Source organism: Accipiter gentilis, chromosome 11 (assembly GCF_929443795.1).
Source record: "Accipiter gentilis chromosome 11, bAccGen1.1, whole genome shotgun sequence".
NCBI classification, from domain to species: Eukaryota; Metazoa; Chordata; class Aves; order Accipitriformes; family Accipitridae; genus Astur; species Astur gentilis.
The window spans coordinates 25,308,837-25,325,880 of record NC_064890.1 but is presented as its reverse complement, the minus strand read 5'-3'; the positions used below and the strand labels follow the sequence as shown (position 1 = coordinate 25,325,880).

At 45.2% G+C, this 17,044-nt stretch overlaps 1 protein-coding gene across 6 annotated transcripts in view; it reads right to left on the bottom strand.

Moving 5' to 3' along the window:
- Positions 1-4,450, bottom strand: part of CADPS2 (calcium dependent secretion activator 2) — a 324,748-nt gene extending 320,298 nt beyond the window's left edge. For all 6 annotated transcript variants that reach the window (XM_049814057.1, XM_049814052.1, XM_049814053.1 and 3 more), the window contains exon 1: positions 4,022-4,450. In XM_049814057.1, the coding sequence (XP_049670014.1) occupies positions 4,022-4,354 (333 nt within the window). In that variant the 5' untranslated portion in view covers positions 4,355-4,450. The remainder of the gene's footprint in view (positions 1-4,021) is intronic.
- Between the last annotated feature and the right edge of the window lie 12,594 nt (positions 4,451-17,044).

The window sequence follows — 17,044 nt, the reverse complement described above, 5'->3', positions numbered from 1 at the left end:
TCACCTCTGTTTAACATCTTTGGCGGCGACGTGGACAGTGGGATTGTGTGCACTCTCAGCAAGTTTGCCAACGACACCAAGCTGTGTGGTGCAGTCGACATGCGGAAGGGAGGGGATGCCATCCAGAGGGACCTTGACAGCCTTGAGAGGTGGCCCCGTGCGAACCTCGTCAAGTTCAATAAGGCTAAGTGCAAGGTCCTGCATATGGGTCAGGGCAATCCCAAGCACAAATACAGGCTGGGCAGAGAATGGATTGAGAGCAGCCCTGTGGAGAAGGACTTGGGGGTACTGGTAGACAAGAAACTCAACATGACCCAGCAATGTGCATTTGCAGCCCAGAAAGCCAACTGTATCCTGGGCTGCATCAAAAAAAGCGTCGCCAGCAGGTCAAGGGAGGTGATTCTCCCCCTCTACTCCGGTCTGGTGAGACCCCACCTGGAGTACTGTGTTCAGCTCTGGGGCTCCCAACATAAGAAGGGCATGGACCTCTTGAAGCGAGTCCAGAGGAGGGCCATGAAGATGATCAGAGGACTGGAGCACCTCTCCTATGAGGACAGGCTGAGAGAGTTGGGGTTGTTCAGCCTGGAGAAGAGAAGGCTCCGGGGAGACCTTACAGCAGCCTTCCAGTACCTAAAGGGACCCTACAAGAAAGTCAGAGAGGGACATTTTACAAGGGCATGTAGTGATAGGACAAGGGGTAATGGCTTGAAATGGAAAGAGGGTGGATTTAGATTAGATGTAAGGAAGAAGTTCTTCACTGTGAGGGTGGTGAGGCACTGGAACAGGTTGCCCAGAGGGGCTGTGGATGTCCCCCCATCCCTGGAAGTGTCCAAGGCCAGGCTGGATGGGGCTTTAAGCAGCCTGGTCTAGTGGAAGGTGTCCCTGCCCATGGCAGGGGCATTGGAACTAAATGATCTTTAAGGTCCCTTCCAACCCAAACCATTCTAAGATTCTAAAAACAAGTTAGCAGAGTTGATGGACTATGGTGAATTATGATAGTTCTTTTTTTTCCTTAAAGTTTTATTTCTTTATTTTTTTAATCAATCTTATCTATCACAATAGAGCTGAGCTAATTTTACTTAGTGAGAAGAAAGAAGGATGAGAAAGGACAACAAAGGAGTGAAACACTGCCTGCATTTAAAATTCTTTACGTTACTTAGTATAACTCAGTCCATTAAGTATGATGGTTTCAAGATAGCATATAGTACATTTTAATCTGATACTGAAGCAAGAACATGAGAAGCCAGCCATATTGTAAACCATTTCCTTACTGATATTACAATGCAATTGAGGATATTTGATATGTGAATTCCATCTCATTCCCTTACTGGATAATATGTTCCACATTAAAAAAGAAGCAAACTGCATTCTGCAATATTTGCTCAGCAATATGCCAAATGAACTGGCAGAAAGAACAAATTACTTCTGCTCTCAAGCAGGGTGGATACTATTCTTAGGTTATCAGAAAGACTGCTGGTGCAAAAGCATCTGAAGAGCGTGCAAGCAGAGACAGGCAGACTGGGCTGGGAGCTGGAACCACTTAGCATCATAGGTTCTGGTTCGAAACCATACCTTGGATCACTTACACACTGATGATGGACAGGGCGTGTGGTAGTTAGCTCCAGTTAAGTAACACAAGTAAGGAATCTCAGTCCAGCTCACCGTGAACAGCCAGCCACATAACAGAAATCAGATGTGAAGCAAAAGAGCAAGAGATTAGGGGACAGTCTGCATCTGTATCGTATCTTGGCAGTGGGAAAATTCACTCAGGAAATAAGACAGACTTTTACCCTATGGAATACGAGTCCAGCTATCACACATCCAAAAGCGTCTTACTACAGGACACAGTGTAAGACAGGTGGTTGTACTCTCAGTCCTAAAGCTGACATAGGGCCACTGTGCAGCACAGACAGCAAAAATTAGAGCACAAAAGAGAGCTCCTCCGTACGGCTCTCAGCAATCCTGAATTATCAAAGCAGGTTTTCTGGACTCTCAAAACTCAGGACTAGTTCTGCTACCCTATATTCAGTAATTCATTGGGTAACATATCAAATTGCCAAGTGAGACAAAGGATGTTTACGTGCATTTCGTTACTATTAGAGAGAGGTGCAACTCCTAGAAAGAATTTTTTGTGTGTGCTACATCTTATTTAAAAACGCTAGTTCCTGACCAGCAAAAGACAAATCATCCTTGTTCTGCAGCTAAATTCCTACGCATGACAAAAATCTCTTTCTACATATAGTAGTTAAACCAGAAGCCAGAGTTCACTTAAAACCAGTAATTAGCAACAGTAACATTTAGTTTTAGGTATCAAGTCAATTCTGTCAATCAGCCAGTTCATTGCTCATATGTTAAATCCACAACTTTTGTATTTCTGTATTCGCTGCACATCAGTAATCTCTTTTCATACATCTTATTAATAAAAATAATTAATACTGTAGTTATTTTTAAAACACGGTTCCTATACTTAGTGACTGAGATCAGCGAGAACTGCTAAATGTTCAGTATCTTCTGCAGTTGATGGCCAAGAGTTGTACCTTGGAAGCTGATCAGGAAAATTTCATCAAGAGGAGGGCAATGCAGCACAGGAGCAGGCCACACAGTTGGGCTGTGGGATCTCAGCTCTGGAGGCTTCTGAGCCTCCTGCTTGAACCTAGACTGGTATCAACACTACATCAGGTCAGTTTGGGCTTTGTCCAGTGGGAAGTCACACTTAGATCACGTCCAGATGTCCCTTCAAAATATCCTTTCTATGACGACTCTGTTTTGGGGTAAGGAGTCCTCAGTGGGGTGGTGAAAATGCTCGTTTTACCAGATTTTCTTTGGCTTCCTTTTTACAAGATGTCTTTACACAGGCTTCGCAGTTTAAGTACCTAACAATAAAAACAAAACGTTCTTCCAGAAATAATCTTCTTATTACCACCACATTAGCTTGTCAGGGAATTCACTAAGCACAAATTACCTATAGCAGGCATAATTCAGACACCCCAAAACATTTAGTACCGGACTTTACAAACCCTTAGAGGTATGGAAGTACCAACGTGATAAAAAGCCAAGCGGAACTGAATTCTTTTTTTGTGTCCTGTCACCATCCCTCTGGAAAGTGATGTGGAAGGGGTTTTGGGGTGTTTCTTTTCTGTTTTGGAGTTAGTTTGTTTGTTTTACAGAACTGAAAGTAAAATAAAAGGATACACGTATTTTTTTAGACCAAACACTTCCAAGAACTGAGCTTTTCAGTGGTTATCTGGAAACGCAGCACCCTGTTTCAAAAGTTTAAGTATTCCACCTATTCAACAGCTCAGAAGTGACAGAGAACAAGCGCCGTTACGGCGTAAATACCCACCGCGTACCTGCCGATTTTCAAGAGCTCGTCTCTGCTGTACGAGACGCCGAGAATAATTTTGGCCAACCTTCACTGGAAGGCCATTCCCACCCATCACAAACACGTATGCTAACGGCCCCTCGGCGCAGAGAGGCCGCACTTCGTCATTAAGGAAACCAGACAGTTTTCTCGTTCGCCTCTGTACGATGCCCGACTTTGCTCGAGCCGGTACAGGCGGCCAGGACGCCACTTGCCGGAGTCACCCCCGGGGTGCACCTCCACCCCTCGGGCAGCGCCGAGGAGCAGACTCGGCCCTTCCACCGCGCCGCGGCCCTGCCGCCCTCCGCGCCCCCCTCTCCTTGGCGCGGCCGCTTCCAGCGCCCCTCTAAAAACTCGCAAGCACTTTACGCCTGTCGGCTGAGGGACCTCCAGGCGCAGGGGCCGGGCCGGAGAAGCCGCGCCGAAACCCAGCTTCGCGACGCGCTGCTCGCCCGCCGCTCCGCGCTGCCGATGGGGGCCGGCGGCGGCGGCTCCCCCCGCCCTGCCCGGGCGCCTGACCAAGCGCCCGCCTCAACCTGTTGCGGGCCGGAGCGCGGCGGCGGCGGCGGCGGCGGCGGCGGGCGGGCGGGCACGGGGTGGCCCGGCGGGGGGCGAGGGCGGGCGGCGGGGCAGGGCGCAGGGGGCCGGGCGGGGGCTCACCTTCTGCTGCCGGCGGGCCATGTCCGTGGGCTGCTTGGCGTTGAAGGGGTGCGCGATGCACCTGGCGACGAACACGTAGAGCTGCAGCCGAAGCCGCTTCTCCCGCTCCTCTCGCTGCAGGCGCTCCTGCTCCTCCCGGCCCTCGCTCAGCACCGAGGGGCTGGGGCTGGGGCTGGCCGCCCGCGCCGCGCCGGCCTCCCTGCCCCGCGGGTCCCGGGCCGGCGGCGGCAGCGAGCGCGGCGAGCCGCCGCCCGCCGCCGCCACCAGCGCGTCCCGCCGCTCCTCTTCCAGCAGCTCATCGGACTCCTCCTCGCTGGAGGAAGGGTCCAGCATCGCGCTCGGCGGGCGCGCCCCGCGGCCGGGCGCGGAGCGAGGCGGGGAGCGGCGCGCACCTTCCCGGACACGTCGAGTTTACACACACAGACTGTTTCCGACCGGCGGCGGCCGCCGGGCGGGAGCGGAGGGGCGGGGAGGGGAGGCGGGGTTTGGGAAGGGGGTCGAGCCTGGGTTGCCGTGGGAATTGCTCCGAGCGGCTCCCGCCGGAGGCGGGGCCGCGGCCGGGCTGGCACCGCCGCCCGCCCCGGCGGGGAGCCGCGGCCCGCAGGTGGACGGGGCCGGGGCCGGGGCCGGCCGCCCTGTTCCCCTGCTCCCAGCGACGAGGGCCCCTGCTGGCCGGGAAAGCCCCCGGCCGCCGCTCAGCAGCGCTGCGCCGCTCGGCCCCTGCCGGTCCTGGCGGCGGCTGGCCCGGCTGCGCCCTGCCCCGCGTCCCGGGCAGCGGGGCCGGCGTGCGAAACGCGCCCGCCGCTCGGTTGCCGGCTCAGACACACGGGGGGGGAACGCCGTGCTGGGAGGGGAGAGCGGTGGGCTGTGCCCCCCCCACGCCCCCGACTTGGCTCGGCCCGGCTGGCCGCCGACCCCCGGCTCGCTGGCAGCCTCCACCACGTAGTATGGGGGGAAATGAGAGGCGTCTCAAATGGCCCCCAAGAGAAAGGAGCCACGGACACCGGGCCTTTCTGAGGTGGGGAGTGAGCTGATACTGAAGAGCGCGTTGCTCTTGCAGGATACTTCTGGTGGGAGCCCGCCGGTAGTTCACAGCTCTCTGAAATTGTTCGAGGCTGTCTGCGGATCCATATTCACAGTGGTTATCTTCACAGTTAAGGCTGTGAGAAACATGAAAGCCTACCACTGTCACTCTCTAAAATGAAATAAAAAAGGCTGCTTCACCATCTGAGAGCTAAATCTCTGGAGTCTGATTAGGGCCCCGTGGAAAGCTAGCCTGGGGAGGGAAGGCACATCAGATTTCGCGTGGATCAACAAGTCCTCTTGCTCCCGACACACCCACGCACGATGGTGCCAGTAGCGGGGAGGACGTGGGAGCAAGGATTGAGGAAGGATCAGGGGTCAGGAGGACAAAGGCTGGAGGGACGGACTGTCCCGCAGGAAGGCAGTGTCCCTCTCTGCTCCTTGAAAACAATGGCGGCTGAGGCTCTGCCCACACAGCCCTAGGCCCCTGCTCATCACCAGTGGCAAGTTTTCAAAGCCTTAATGGAAACTCGACAAACTCAGTAGGCCTGCCCAGTTCTCACTGTATGAGCTGGGCTGGGGTTAGGGTGATGAAAGGCTCTAGTCCGTTACCAAAATTTTGAAGTGCCCCGTCCTCCAGTAGGAGACTTAGGGGAGGATCTTTGAAGCCGGCAGTTATCTCCTGAGTGAAGCAGCTTTCAGAAGGCAAAATTACTCCTGCTGTGGGCAGCAGCTATGGGCTGGACGGCAGTATTAAGTGTTAGGAGTCTGATTTCTGCCTCTAGATCTCTGCCAGGGGAATGAGGTGGAGTACTGAGGAAGACCCATGCTGACAAACACACTGGCTTTCTTCAAAGTTTGGGCGCTAAGTGTAGCAGTCATATAAAAATAGGTGGATTATTTACATGGTTGGCTCATGTCCTTAACACCAACCGATAATAGTAGGCAAAATTTGTGAAATGCAGACAGGCAGTCAGGGAAAAGTATGAATGTCAACCTATTGAACATCTCTGGTCACATTTCCTTAGTGCAGGAATTGCTAAGGCCAGTTCTTGTGGGTACTGCCATCACCAGTCACAGGTCAGTGCTTGTGTTCCCAGTGTATCACTGCAAGTAGTGCTAGTCCTGCAGCAGATTAAGAGGTAGTTCCATAAAAAATATGGAACTGATTACTGTAAACTACTTTTTCACTAAGAGCTATACAATGTGCACTCAGATTTGTGGGTACCTTTTTTGTAACAACTTGTTCTCACTCTAATGGCAAATAATAAAAATAAAGTAACACTATAAAAAACTAGATCCCAGCTCCCTCAGCCTCTCCATATAGATCACATGCTCCAAGTCATTAATCACCTCCCTGACTTTTCACTTGCTCCAGTATGTCTATGTCCCTCATACTGTGGCGCCCAGGACTGGACCCAGCACTCCAGATGTGGCCTCACCAGTGCCAACGAGAGGGGAAGGATCACACCCTGTGATGGTGCATTTCTTCTCCCTCTCTGGCCTGATCTACAAACTCATGAAGTTTTGCTAGGCCTTAGCATAAGTGTAATGATTCAGGCAGTTAAGTGTCCCTTGACTGTACCAGGAACTCTTACATGGCTAAGACAGGGAGTCATGCGGACTGTGTCAAGGACTCCCACTGCCTGGCACAAACAACAAAAAAATGAAAGTAGAGATAACTAGTTCTCTCATAACAACTTTGAGACATCCCAGTCCTCCACTGACAGCCTTGGAGCATTCCATATCTGAATCTTAAGTCATTCTCTGACAGCCCTGGAGTCTTCCTTATCTGAATTGAAACTCACATGAAATGGTACCAGTACAGCTGGAATCCCATTAATTTGCTAATGGCTAAAGCCAATCATCTCCCGAACCTACAAGCAGCAGTACTAAGGGAGATCCTTTGAGCTCTCCTGGAGCACAGTGGGCTGCGACCAGCATCTCCTTCTGAGTGCGACGCCTCTCAGAGCTCGCAAACTTTCCTGTTTGTGAAGATCGGAGGTCTGTTGCCGAAAGCCGACAAGACTTCAGCTGGTACTCTCCACTCCTCGAGACTCGACCCTTCGCCCGTTGAGAAAGATGTCGAAGCGTTTGACATGAATATTTTCACAGAATTTGAGGGGAATTTTTAACAGGTACAGCTCTTCTACTTGCTTATGTATATCTCTTAGTCCCTTTATGCATGTGTATGTGTACTAACCTGAATATTCTATAGCAAGTGTACTACAAGTTATTGCTTTTCAAATCTATACTTAAATTACTGCCGTGAACTTTATTCAACTGTGAATGAATCTCAGGCTGTATTATACTCATAATCCCTTTAGATATAAACCATTGACCAAGTCTGAGACTAGGAGTCAATCCAGCCACACCTAGACTCGCAACAGGAGTTTAGAAGGCAAGGGGGTCTTCTCTGAACCTCGTAACTCAACGGGAGGGTCTCCCTTACCCTTTTTACATTCCTGATCTCTGTACAAATCACGAGAAATCAATTCTAACTCAATTTTTCTTTGAATATTTCTCTTTTTTAACTTACTGCACTTTCAGTCTATGTATACCTAATTTTAGTCACATTCTAACTTAATTTTCCTGTGTGAATTTCACCCATGTTCTAAGTAATATAGTGAACCTTGCCATTGAATTCTGTGAAGTCACGCTTTTCTATAAATTCCTATTGAACAATTTTTCTTTTGCTAATACCATTGGAAGTGATTCTTTAAGCGATCCAAACCACTCCTTTTCACGACACACCCTTGACCTGCTGGCAACACTCATCCCAGTGCAGCCCAGAGGCTGTCAGCTTTCATTGCTGCGAGAATGCATTGCTGGCTCATGTTTGGGTTGGTGTCGACCAGGTCCTAAATCTCTCTGCAAAGCTCCTTTCCTGTCAGTCAGTCCCCAGCCTCTTCTGGTGCATGGGGTTTTTCATCCACAGGTGCAGGACTTTGCAATTCCCTTTTTTGGACTTCTTGAGATTCCTGTTTGCCATTTTCTCCAGCCTGTCAAGGTGCCTCTGAACAATCACACAACCGTGTGGTATATCAGCCATTCCTCCCAAATCCATGGTGTCTGCGAACTGTCAGGTGTGCTCTATCCCATCATCCACGTCATTAACGGAGATGTTAAATGGTATTGGTGCCAGTATCAATCCTTGGGTACACCACTAGTGACTGGCCTCCAGGTGATCTCTGTGCCACTGATCACAACCCTCTGGGCCAGACAGTTCAGTTTCCACTACACTTCACTGCCCACTTATCTAGCCTGCACTTCATCAATTTGTCTGTGTGAGGCTCTGTTGAAAGCCTGGCTGAAGTCAAGATAAGTGATATCCACTGCTCTCCCCTCATCCACCAAGCCTGTCATTTGGTCATAGAAGCCTATCAGGTTGGTCAGGCATGATTTCTCCTCCATAGACCCATGCTGGCTACTCACAGTGACTTTCTCGCTTGGAATGTGTTTGGAAATAGTTTCCCGGATTATTTGCTCCATCACCTTTCCTGAGGCTAACTGGCCTATCATTCTTTTTTCTTACCTTTACTGAAGACAGGAGTGCTATTTGCTTTCTTCCACCACTTAAAACATCCATTCAAAATGTCTTCCCTAGAGCTGCATGCAAATGACCTCTAGCAAGGCAGCAAAAGTCTTGCACTTTGCTTTCAGGCCTCATCTTTTCCCACTGTATGTCCTTATTTGGGGAAAAAAGATAAAAACAAGAACAATTTAGATCTTGTTTTCTATCAGACCAGACTGAAAATAGAATGTTCTCAACTTGGAATTGACTGCATTGATAAAATGAATTGACAATATCTATCAGCATATCTAACAGCTTAGGATGAACACTCTTACCTTTTGCAGCTACTTTTAACAAAACACTTTATTTGGCATTGTGTGTTTCCATTCTGTAAAGCTACTCTCATCTAACATTTGAGTTTTTGGTTCTGATTGCTTGTTGGTTCTTGGTGCTATTTTTTTGTCTGGTGCATTTAAATGTAGAGTATCTTCTTCTATGTTTTAAAAATTTCTGCAGAGCACAAAAGCCACCCTTCCTGAATCCCCTTTGTCTACTTTACTGATAGTGCTACCATGAAACATAGGTGGTATCAGTCTTGTAAGAATCAGTCAGAACTTGTCCCTGAATTCCTCAGATGCTTGTGTTCAAATGCTGCTCAGCCGGTTAAGTACACAAATGTCAATGCAGAATGTTTATGTACAAATACCTATAAGCTCAAAAAATCCAACCACAACAATGAAAAGTTGTTCACTAGTTCTCATTAAGATAATCTAACCAAACCCATTTTATTTGTACTTTGTCTTCACTTTGTCCAACCTCAGCACAGATTTATTTACAGTTGCACTCATTCAAGTGCAATTTTTTCTGCCTAGATGTTATATTTTGCCTAATTTAGTTTGTAGAGCATATTTATTTTAATGAAATGGTGTTAAGAACTGGACTGTTCTTTTTTATATGGCAATGAAATGAGGATTTTGTCAATAAAGCTTGCTTTTTGGGGGATAAAAGAAGCAGTAAAAACAGTGGTGAAAAACTCAGTTTTGAACTGATCTAAGATTTTCATTTCAAGATGCAGATAAAAATTTTTAGCTATGTTTTCAAATCCTTCATTTGGGAAAATATGTGGCTAAAAATAAGGTGTATAAGAATATATTTATGGTCAGTAAAGATTTCCTATTATAGAATCAGTATCTTGTAATTCACTTATAAACTGTCTTTTGGTCATAAAATTCATTATTATTTTGAGGCTCAGTAGTTCACAATAATGAGTTTTAGTTTCATCCAGCTCATTGTCAGTTTAGATGCACTATTTTTCCCTAATGCTTTGGATTACCAAATCATGTGATTAAACAAGAATCTCAGTTTATGTTATTTGTAAGCAGGTCCTGACCAAAGCCAGACCTGACAGTGATATTTCTAGGGTGCTTTGTAATTGTATTATCATGGGAATATACTACCCCAGGCAGCACTGAGTGGTGGGTGAAGTACTGCCTCTCCCTTTGTCTTACCTGTTGTGACCACCTTTGTCTGTATACCATGAACTTGTCGAAAAAGACTTGAAAGCATGAAAGAATACTGCCATAAAAGTACAAAACTTAAAAGCAAAGTAGAAGAAATAACCACATTTTTGTGATTATTTTTTAAATAATATGATGGTGAAGCTGAGCATGTATTGCTTTTGTGGCCTGGCTTACAGTTTCTGAAGTCGCCTGACTATTGACACTTGTCAATTGATACGTATGAGTTTTTGCCCAGGGAAGAATAAATAATGGAGATGCTGTATGGGCGTGTGGAATCAGTAATGTGGTTTTACAATCCACCTGGAAGCATATAAGTTTGAAAGTGCAAAAGAGCTTGCATTCTTTTTGTGATGAGCAGTGTCCAATAGATCTTCATAATGATAAATTTATCAGCATTCCTGTGCTACCAGTGTGCAGTGCACAGCTCTGTGGTGTGAGAGAAGTTTGTGCGTAGCTCATATATTTCCCAGTCCTCCAGCTTTTCCATGCAGCAGATTATTTTATTCCTTTGTGAAGAGTTTGCACGAGGTGAGTAGAATTTCTGGAGGTTTCATTTCTGGAATATAAATTCATTTCAGGAATGCATTTCTCCCAGAGGCATGTCAGATGGTACCTCTCCATTAATTTCAGGTGTTGTGGGCAGATTCAAGTATTTGGATGAGAATTTGTAGAAAGAAATCACTAACTAACATTGTGGTGTTGGCCACACCTAGAATGGGTTTGGCAGTAATAACTAAGTATTGCAATAAGCCGAGCTCTTCAGCTGGTATTGACAAACAAAGCTTTCCCTGAAAACCAGGCTTGCCACCTATTTACTTCATAATGGGTCTCACTATAGCACTATAGAGGTGGTGGAACTCTCTGTGTAAATATTCACACAGCTTTTTTCTGATGCCTGAAAAGATGGGATTTGGTTTTTTGGTCCTCTCAACCACGCAAACAAGTGGCAGAGCATTGACAGGCTTAGAAGATGGAGAAGACGTTACATCATGTTTTTGTTGCGCTCTTGCAGCCATCATCATGCTGTTACTCTGCTGCAAAGTCTTTCTTGTCTACCACAAGCTCTTGCATTTGCAGGCAATGATGGAATATATTATTCTCCTCCTACTTAAAACAAATGCCTTTGCTCCACTGATCTATATCAGAATTGCAGAGCTTAGGAAAGCATTCCTCCCAAACTATTCCATTTGATTTGACTCCCTAAGAGTAATCATTGAACAAAATGGCCTTTATGTCCTGATCTTTTCTTTTGGCATGCCAGAACTGGATGCCAGTGTTCATGAGCTAGATAGGTCTCAGACAAGAGCATAGGGAGGACTAAAAATTATCTACATGCTTAATTCCTAACTAGCTTTTCTAGTCCTTAAGAGAAATTCCCATCCTCTGCCCAGGTGAGTCCCCAGGGACAGCTGACCAGGGCAAGTGGTGTCAATAGCTGATCCATATAAAGAAAAAAAATAAGTTAGATCCAAGTATTTCCACATGTAGTTTCCAGTTTTGAAGCTCAGGTTTAGTTCATGCATATGTATGTAAAGATACAGAAATATATGAGAAAATGCTAATCATATGTCCTGCTCTAACATTTTGGAGGCACTGCATTACTCACAAACCGTGCAGCATCAACGTAATGAGCAGGTTATTGCTAAGAGGCCAGATTAAATTTATGTCACACCATCACTTAGTACTAAAAGCTATTCTAAAAAATTGAGATTTTTTAATTAATTTGATTCAGGGTAGCCTTGTGTCTGAAATGTAGTGTTGTTCTCCACACCTTAAGCTCAAGTAGTTAAGGCAACCTGATTTTGCAGTGTGGAGTTGAAAAAGTGACATTAATATTGCCTTTAAAATTCTAAAGAAATATCCAAATCCATTTTTCTTAAAGGAACGTTTTTACCCACAAGAAACCTCTCTACCCTGCAACCTGTCTTTATTGGTGAAGGACGTTAGGACCATACACACCACAGGATCTATTGTCCTGTTAGCTTAATAATGCCAGCGGAAATCTTAGAATTAGTCTTGTTATAGGTTAATGAACTTCTGAATTAGCAACACCAAGAAATGTACAGAGCCGTAAAGTAGCTGTTGTTTAGCCATAATACGTTAATACTTTCATGTGGTTGTTATCATAAACACACAGGTAGTGTTATTTTTACTAGGGATTGTTAGTGCTTTCTAAAATACTTGGTTTCTCAGCAAGCCCAGATGCCACAAAACTTGCTGATGTGTGCGGAGTGGAGTCTTGTGAGCAGTGTAGTGGAACGTGGTATCTCTTACAGGATGATAACAGTGCTGCATGTGCAACACTGCCAGGCATTGCCTGTGAGTTCCAGTGGATCCTGTCACGTCTCCAGAGGAATGTGCTTGCTTAAGCGCTGTTCAGGTCTATAAACAATAATAGAAAGTAGGCTTGGAAAGGATCTTAAGAAGTTATTAGGATTGTACTTCTGCTCCCAAGTAAGATCTGCTACACCTCACTCATTTGTGACTGATGCTTGTCTCACCTTATTCTCAGTACCTTCCAGTATTTCATCTCCCTGGCCAAACAGTTCCAACACTGAACTCCCGTTCCATTCAGAAAGCTTGTCTTAATGTTACCCTAAACCTCCCATTGTGGAAACTTGTGCCGTGCATGGGAGCATGCAGCCTATCCTCTGTTACTGCTGCTTGAAAGATCCCAAACCCCATCCCTGCACGCCCTGCACTGTGTTTTCTCAATTCCTGGGCATGCAGGAGGACAAAAGCTCTTTGCCTCCACTCCCTTTCCTACAGGAGCTGTTCTGCTCAAGTCTAGAGAAGGGCAGACCTTAAGACCTTTCCCTGTGTTGGAGAGAAAGATCCTGAAGGGAATGTCTCTGGGTGCAAGAGGGGCTCATCTGGAAGAAAAAAAAAAAAAGTCCGTATTTTTATGCTGAAGAGAAAAGGCACTTGCAAATGGGGCCTGACCTGGTTCTCCATCTGATACCAGGGCATGGAGAAGGAAGCACAGGGTGGGTTGTCAGGGAGGCAAGCAGAGGTCAGGCATGCACCGAGCCAGGCCCCATCCCTCTTCCAGGAGCTGCTGCTGGGTGTGCTCCTGCTGAGGACTCGTGGCTGGTTTTTGGCTGGAGCAGAGGAGACCAAGTGGCTCATTCTTCTGCTCCCTTCAGCATTGCCTTGGAGCTTGGTCCCAGTCCTGCAGAGAGGACAGGAATGAGAGGGGACAGTGACTGGGAGATGTCAGGGGGAAGAGCAAGACAAGGAGTTTTCAGCCTCTTGCCAGCAATGAGCTCGGAGCCACTAAGTTCTACACCATGTCCCTGAGCAATTTAAACCCTTTAGTCTCGTCTGTCTGCAGTGAACATGGAAACCAGTTTATCCCCTTCCTATTTATAAAAGGGTTTTTTTGTATAAAAAGGAATTATCTCCCTCATGGTCAGCTTTCTGTGGGCTACACGATCCCTCAGTCTTTCTCTGTAGGCAATGGGTGCAAATTCTGATTATCCCTGTTTCTGCCCAGTTGAAGTACACTTTTCCTGAAGCGGCACTCTCAAATGTAAGCCAGCCTTACCACATCATGCTGAACAGACAGAATACTTTATCAGCTTACATATGACTGTCCTTTTAATACTTCCAATGGCAGAGCTGCCTTCTTTTCCCTAACACTATGAGGTGAGCAGCCACTGATGTCATTCTGCTTGTGTTAGAAATATGGTCCTGCTCTCCAGTCAAAGCAGGGGTTTTGTGCAGTGCTATTGCCGGTGAGAACGGCTCCGTGGTCATGAGAGGAGTATGGCTGAGGTGGGGAGAACAATAACGGGGATGCAGGAGGGGCTCAGCCTTTCCAACTCCTCCTACTCTCACCACGCAAGCCCACAGTTTTGCATACCAGCCACTTAAAAAATATTTTGACGTCATTATTTTCCTGTTAATTTTGTTTCATGTGTGAGCTCAGATTCCTGGCTGTGTACATAAGTGATTAATTAACTAAAAATGCAGTTTCTGTGGAATCTTGCCAGGAACCAGGCCTGTAACTGAATAGTGCAATGGATGACTGCTTGCATAGTTCAGAGAGATCCTTTCTTGTTTGTTCTAAACTCTGGACTCCAGTCTCAGTCTAGTCACCTGCAATGAATTTGTCTTCCTTTAAGGTGTATGTTGGATTTCAGGTGGATTGACAACATCCTTTTCATATCTTCCATTCCATTTGTTATGGAAATGAACTGTCATTTAACACAGCCCTATTCTGCACTGCACTGACCGATGAGTGGAGAATCAACCTTATGGAAAAGAAAATAGATTAACTTTAAGCATCGATGCCCTAATGTCTAGAAAACCAGCCAGAGTCAATGTTTGTTTGTCAAATTCTGGATAATGAAAAAAATGGTACAGAGGTTCATTAACTGATATTCTAAATGATTCGTGTAAAGGAAATATTCCTAGATGGCAAAACAAGATTAGCTGTTTAATCAAACCATTCCGCTAGGAAGATGAGAGTGTTTGAAATTTCTTCAAGAGTTTGAAATGGCAACAAGAGAACCTTGTGGTTATGACCAGGTCTTCCCACTGCATGCAAGGAAACCAGCTTGGTTCAAACTGTTATGGAGTGATATATGGTAATTTTCTGTTTCGTGGTGAAGGGAGTGTTTGAACACATTGGCAGACCTTTTAACAGCATATGGTCAAAACAAAAAGAATCTCTCCTGTCATGGTTGAAATTGGCATTTTGAGTACTCGGACAGTCAAAATCTGCTCAGATGCCTATGTATGAGCTTGAATTTGATATATTTTCTTCTAGAAGAATTCCTTGCAAACAGCTTATGTACTTGATTGTGCAGAAAAATGTTGTAGAGAATATAGATAGAGGCAGCTGTACTGAGTATACCCAAAGGCTGTGCTCTGGGAAGGGCAGAAAGCTCATCACTGTGATTAAGCCTCTTTGAAAAGCCTTCTAATCGTACCCAGTTGTCCATGTTTTGAATGTAAATCCTGATAAGTTAGAACTTGATTCAAAGTCAACTGATGACAGAAATAACCCCTTTTTTCTCTTCAGTGGGCTTTTCTCCATTCATCTTCCAAAGGCTCCTAAACTCTGCCCTGCATTTGAACTTGAATGAAGTTGCTAGTTGGGTATGCTCAAACATAATCATTTTTAAACCAGGGATAAGAGAAGTCTTGTTAGTGTCTGGATTTATCATTTAGAAAACCTTCTTATAGCCTTTCTGAAGGGGGATATTTTTAGACCTAGCAAGCTGGAACCATTTTTTATCACTCATTTTTTTAATTACTATTCCGTGACTAGACTTGAATCAAATATTTCTTTAGGTTTTATTTTGAACCAGCCCAGTAATTTAAACCATGTAAGTGGAAGTGACATTGCACTCTTTTCTCTACATCACCATGTGAAAATTTTCTGCTTTCTCATGCACTCAGGCTCTTGGTCTTCTAACATGATGCCTTGGGTTAGCTGAAGGTCTGATTTCAATATAGTTGTTTTAGTACAGTTTCAGTGCAGATTTAATACAGTTCAGTTTGTTCCTCACAGGTGACCTGACAATTCATTTTTCCTAGAATTTTTTGGTTACAACATGAAGTTGCATTATTCATGCAATTTGCTGCAATCTTAATAGTATCTGGCTATGTTATCTTTAACTTTGTCAACTGCAGTTAGTGTATTGAGTGAGAATTCAGCTTTCATATTCCCCCACCCTCTCCTAAAAAACCCTGCCCTTCCGCTTGTGGAGGGAAGTTGAAGTGGCTGGGCTCTAATGGCTTGTCAAAAAGGAGGTGGTTAAAAAGAATGCAATGTGAGTCTGGCTTTTTCCAGATATAATGATTTTAAAGGCAATATTATTATTTGGGATCCTGGATTCCTGAGAACTTGGGCTTGGTACTACTGCATTTGGCTGTATGCATCTTTTTATAGTGTCACGTTGGCTCTTCAGTATTCTGTCATCTTTCCACTGTCATTACTGGAGCTGTGTTTGTAGTGTCCTGGTGACTCTGTCAGGGAGGATGTCATAAATTCACTCTTCTTATCATTCAAGACAGGCAAGATTTTGATTTATATCTTGAATGAAGCTCTGACGTGATTTTTCTGGAATTACCAACTTTCTGTCTGGCAGTAAGGTGAAAGGAGAGCTGGAAACATTTGCCAGATAAATAATTCTTGCATTTGCTTCTAAAGTAAGGACATATGTATGAGCAAAGGTAATATTTTATTTTCCTTTTTTGCATTTTTTTCATACATATAGTAGATATTTTAAGTAAAGTGGGCATTTACCAAATACATTTTTCAATTAATCCAAGTGTTTTAATTTAATTCTACTTTTTTTACAAAAACTATTTTTAAGGGAGTAGAGCCCTAGATTAAAACAAGTGCTTCAATACAAGTTTATTGAAATATATTGGACTTAACAGTAGATAATACAAGCAGAAGGTGACACACTTTCTTTATATTGAATGTGTTTAAATATTTGTGTTAAACTAATTCCAAAGGCAAACAACAAATATAAATATAATTTCTTTTTGCTGTCCTGCATCTTGCAATCAGTGCTTTGGATTACAGCCTTTGTGGATGGTTGCTAAATCATGGCATGAGATTAGTGTTAAATGGAAAGTTAGCAAAATGAAATGGCAGGAATTACGCCAAATTCACCTGCCATTCCTTGCTACTAGGTTTTGCAACTGGGTTTTTGATCTCCAGCACCACCTGCCTGATCACCTGTTGAAGGTGTGATCTTACAGTTTTGATGTGACGCCTCAACACTGTTATCCGTTATCAGGATACTGCACTGGCTGTCCATTGGTTTCTAGTGGAGTTTAAGATGTTTGTTGTAAATCACAAAGCTGTAAGTGGCCTGAAATAGGCCAGTGTGGGAGAAGCCAGTAACATGCTCTTAATGGCCTAAGACAAAGAAAACCTTTCTCCTTCTATGCCCCTCAATGGTGACATTTCAGGAAGGCTGCAAGGATGTAGTCTAATGGGAT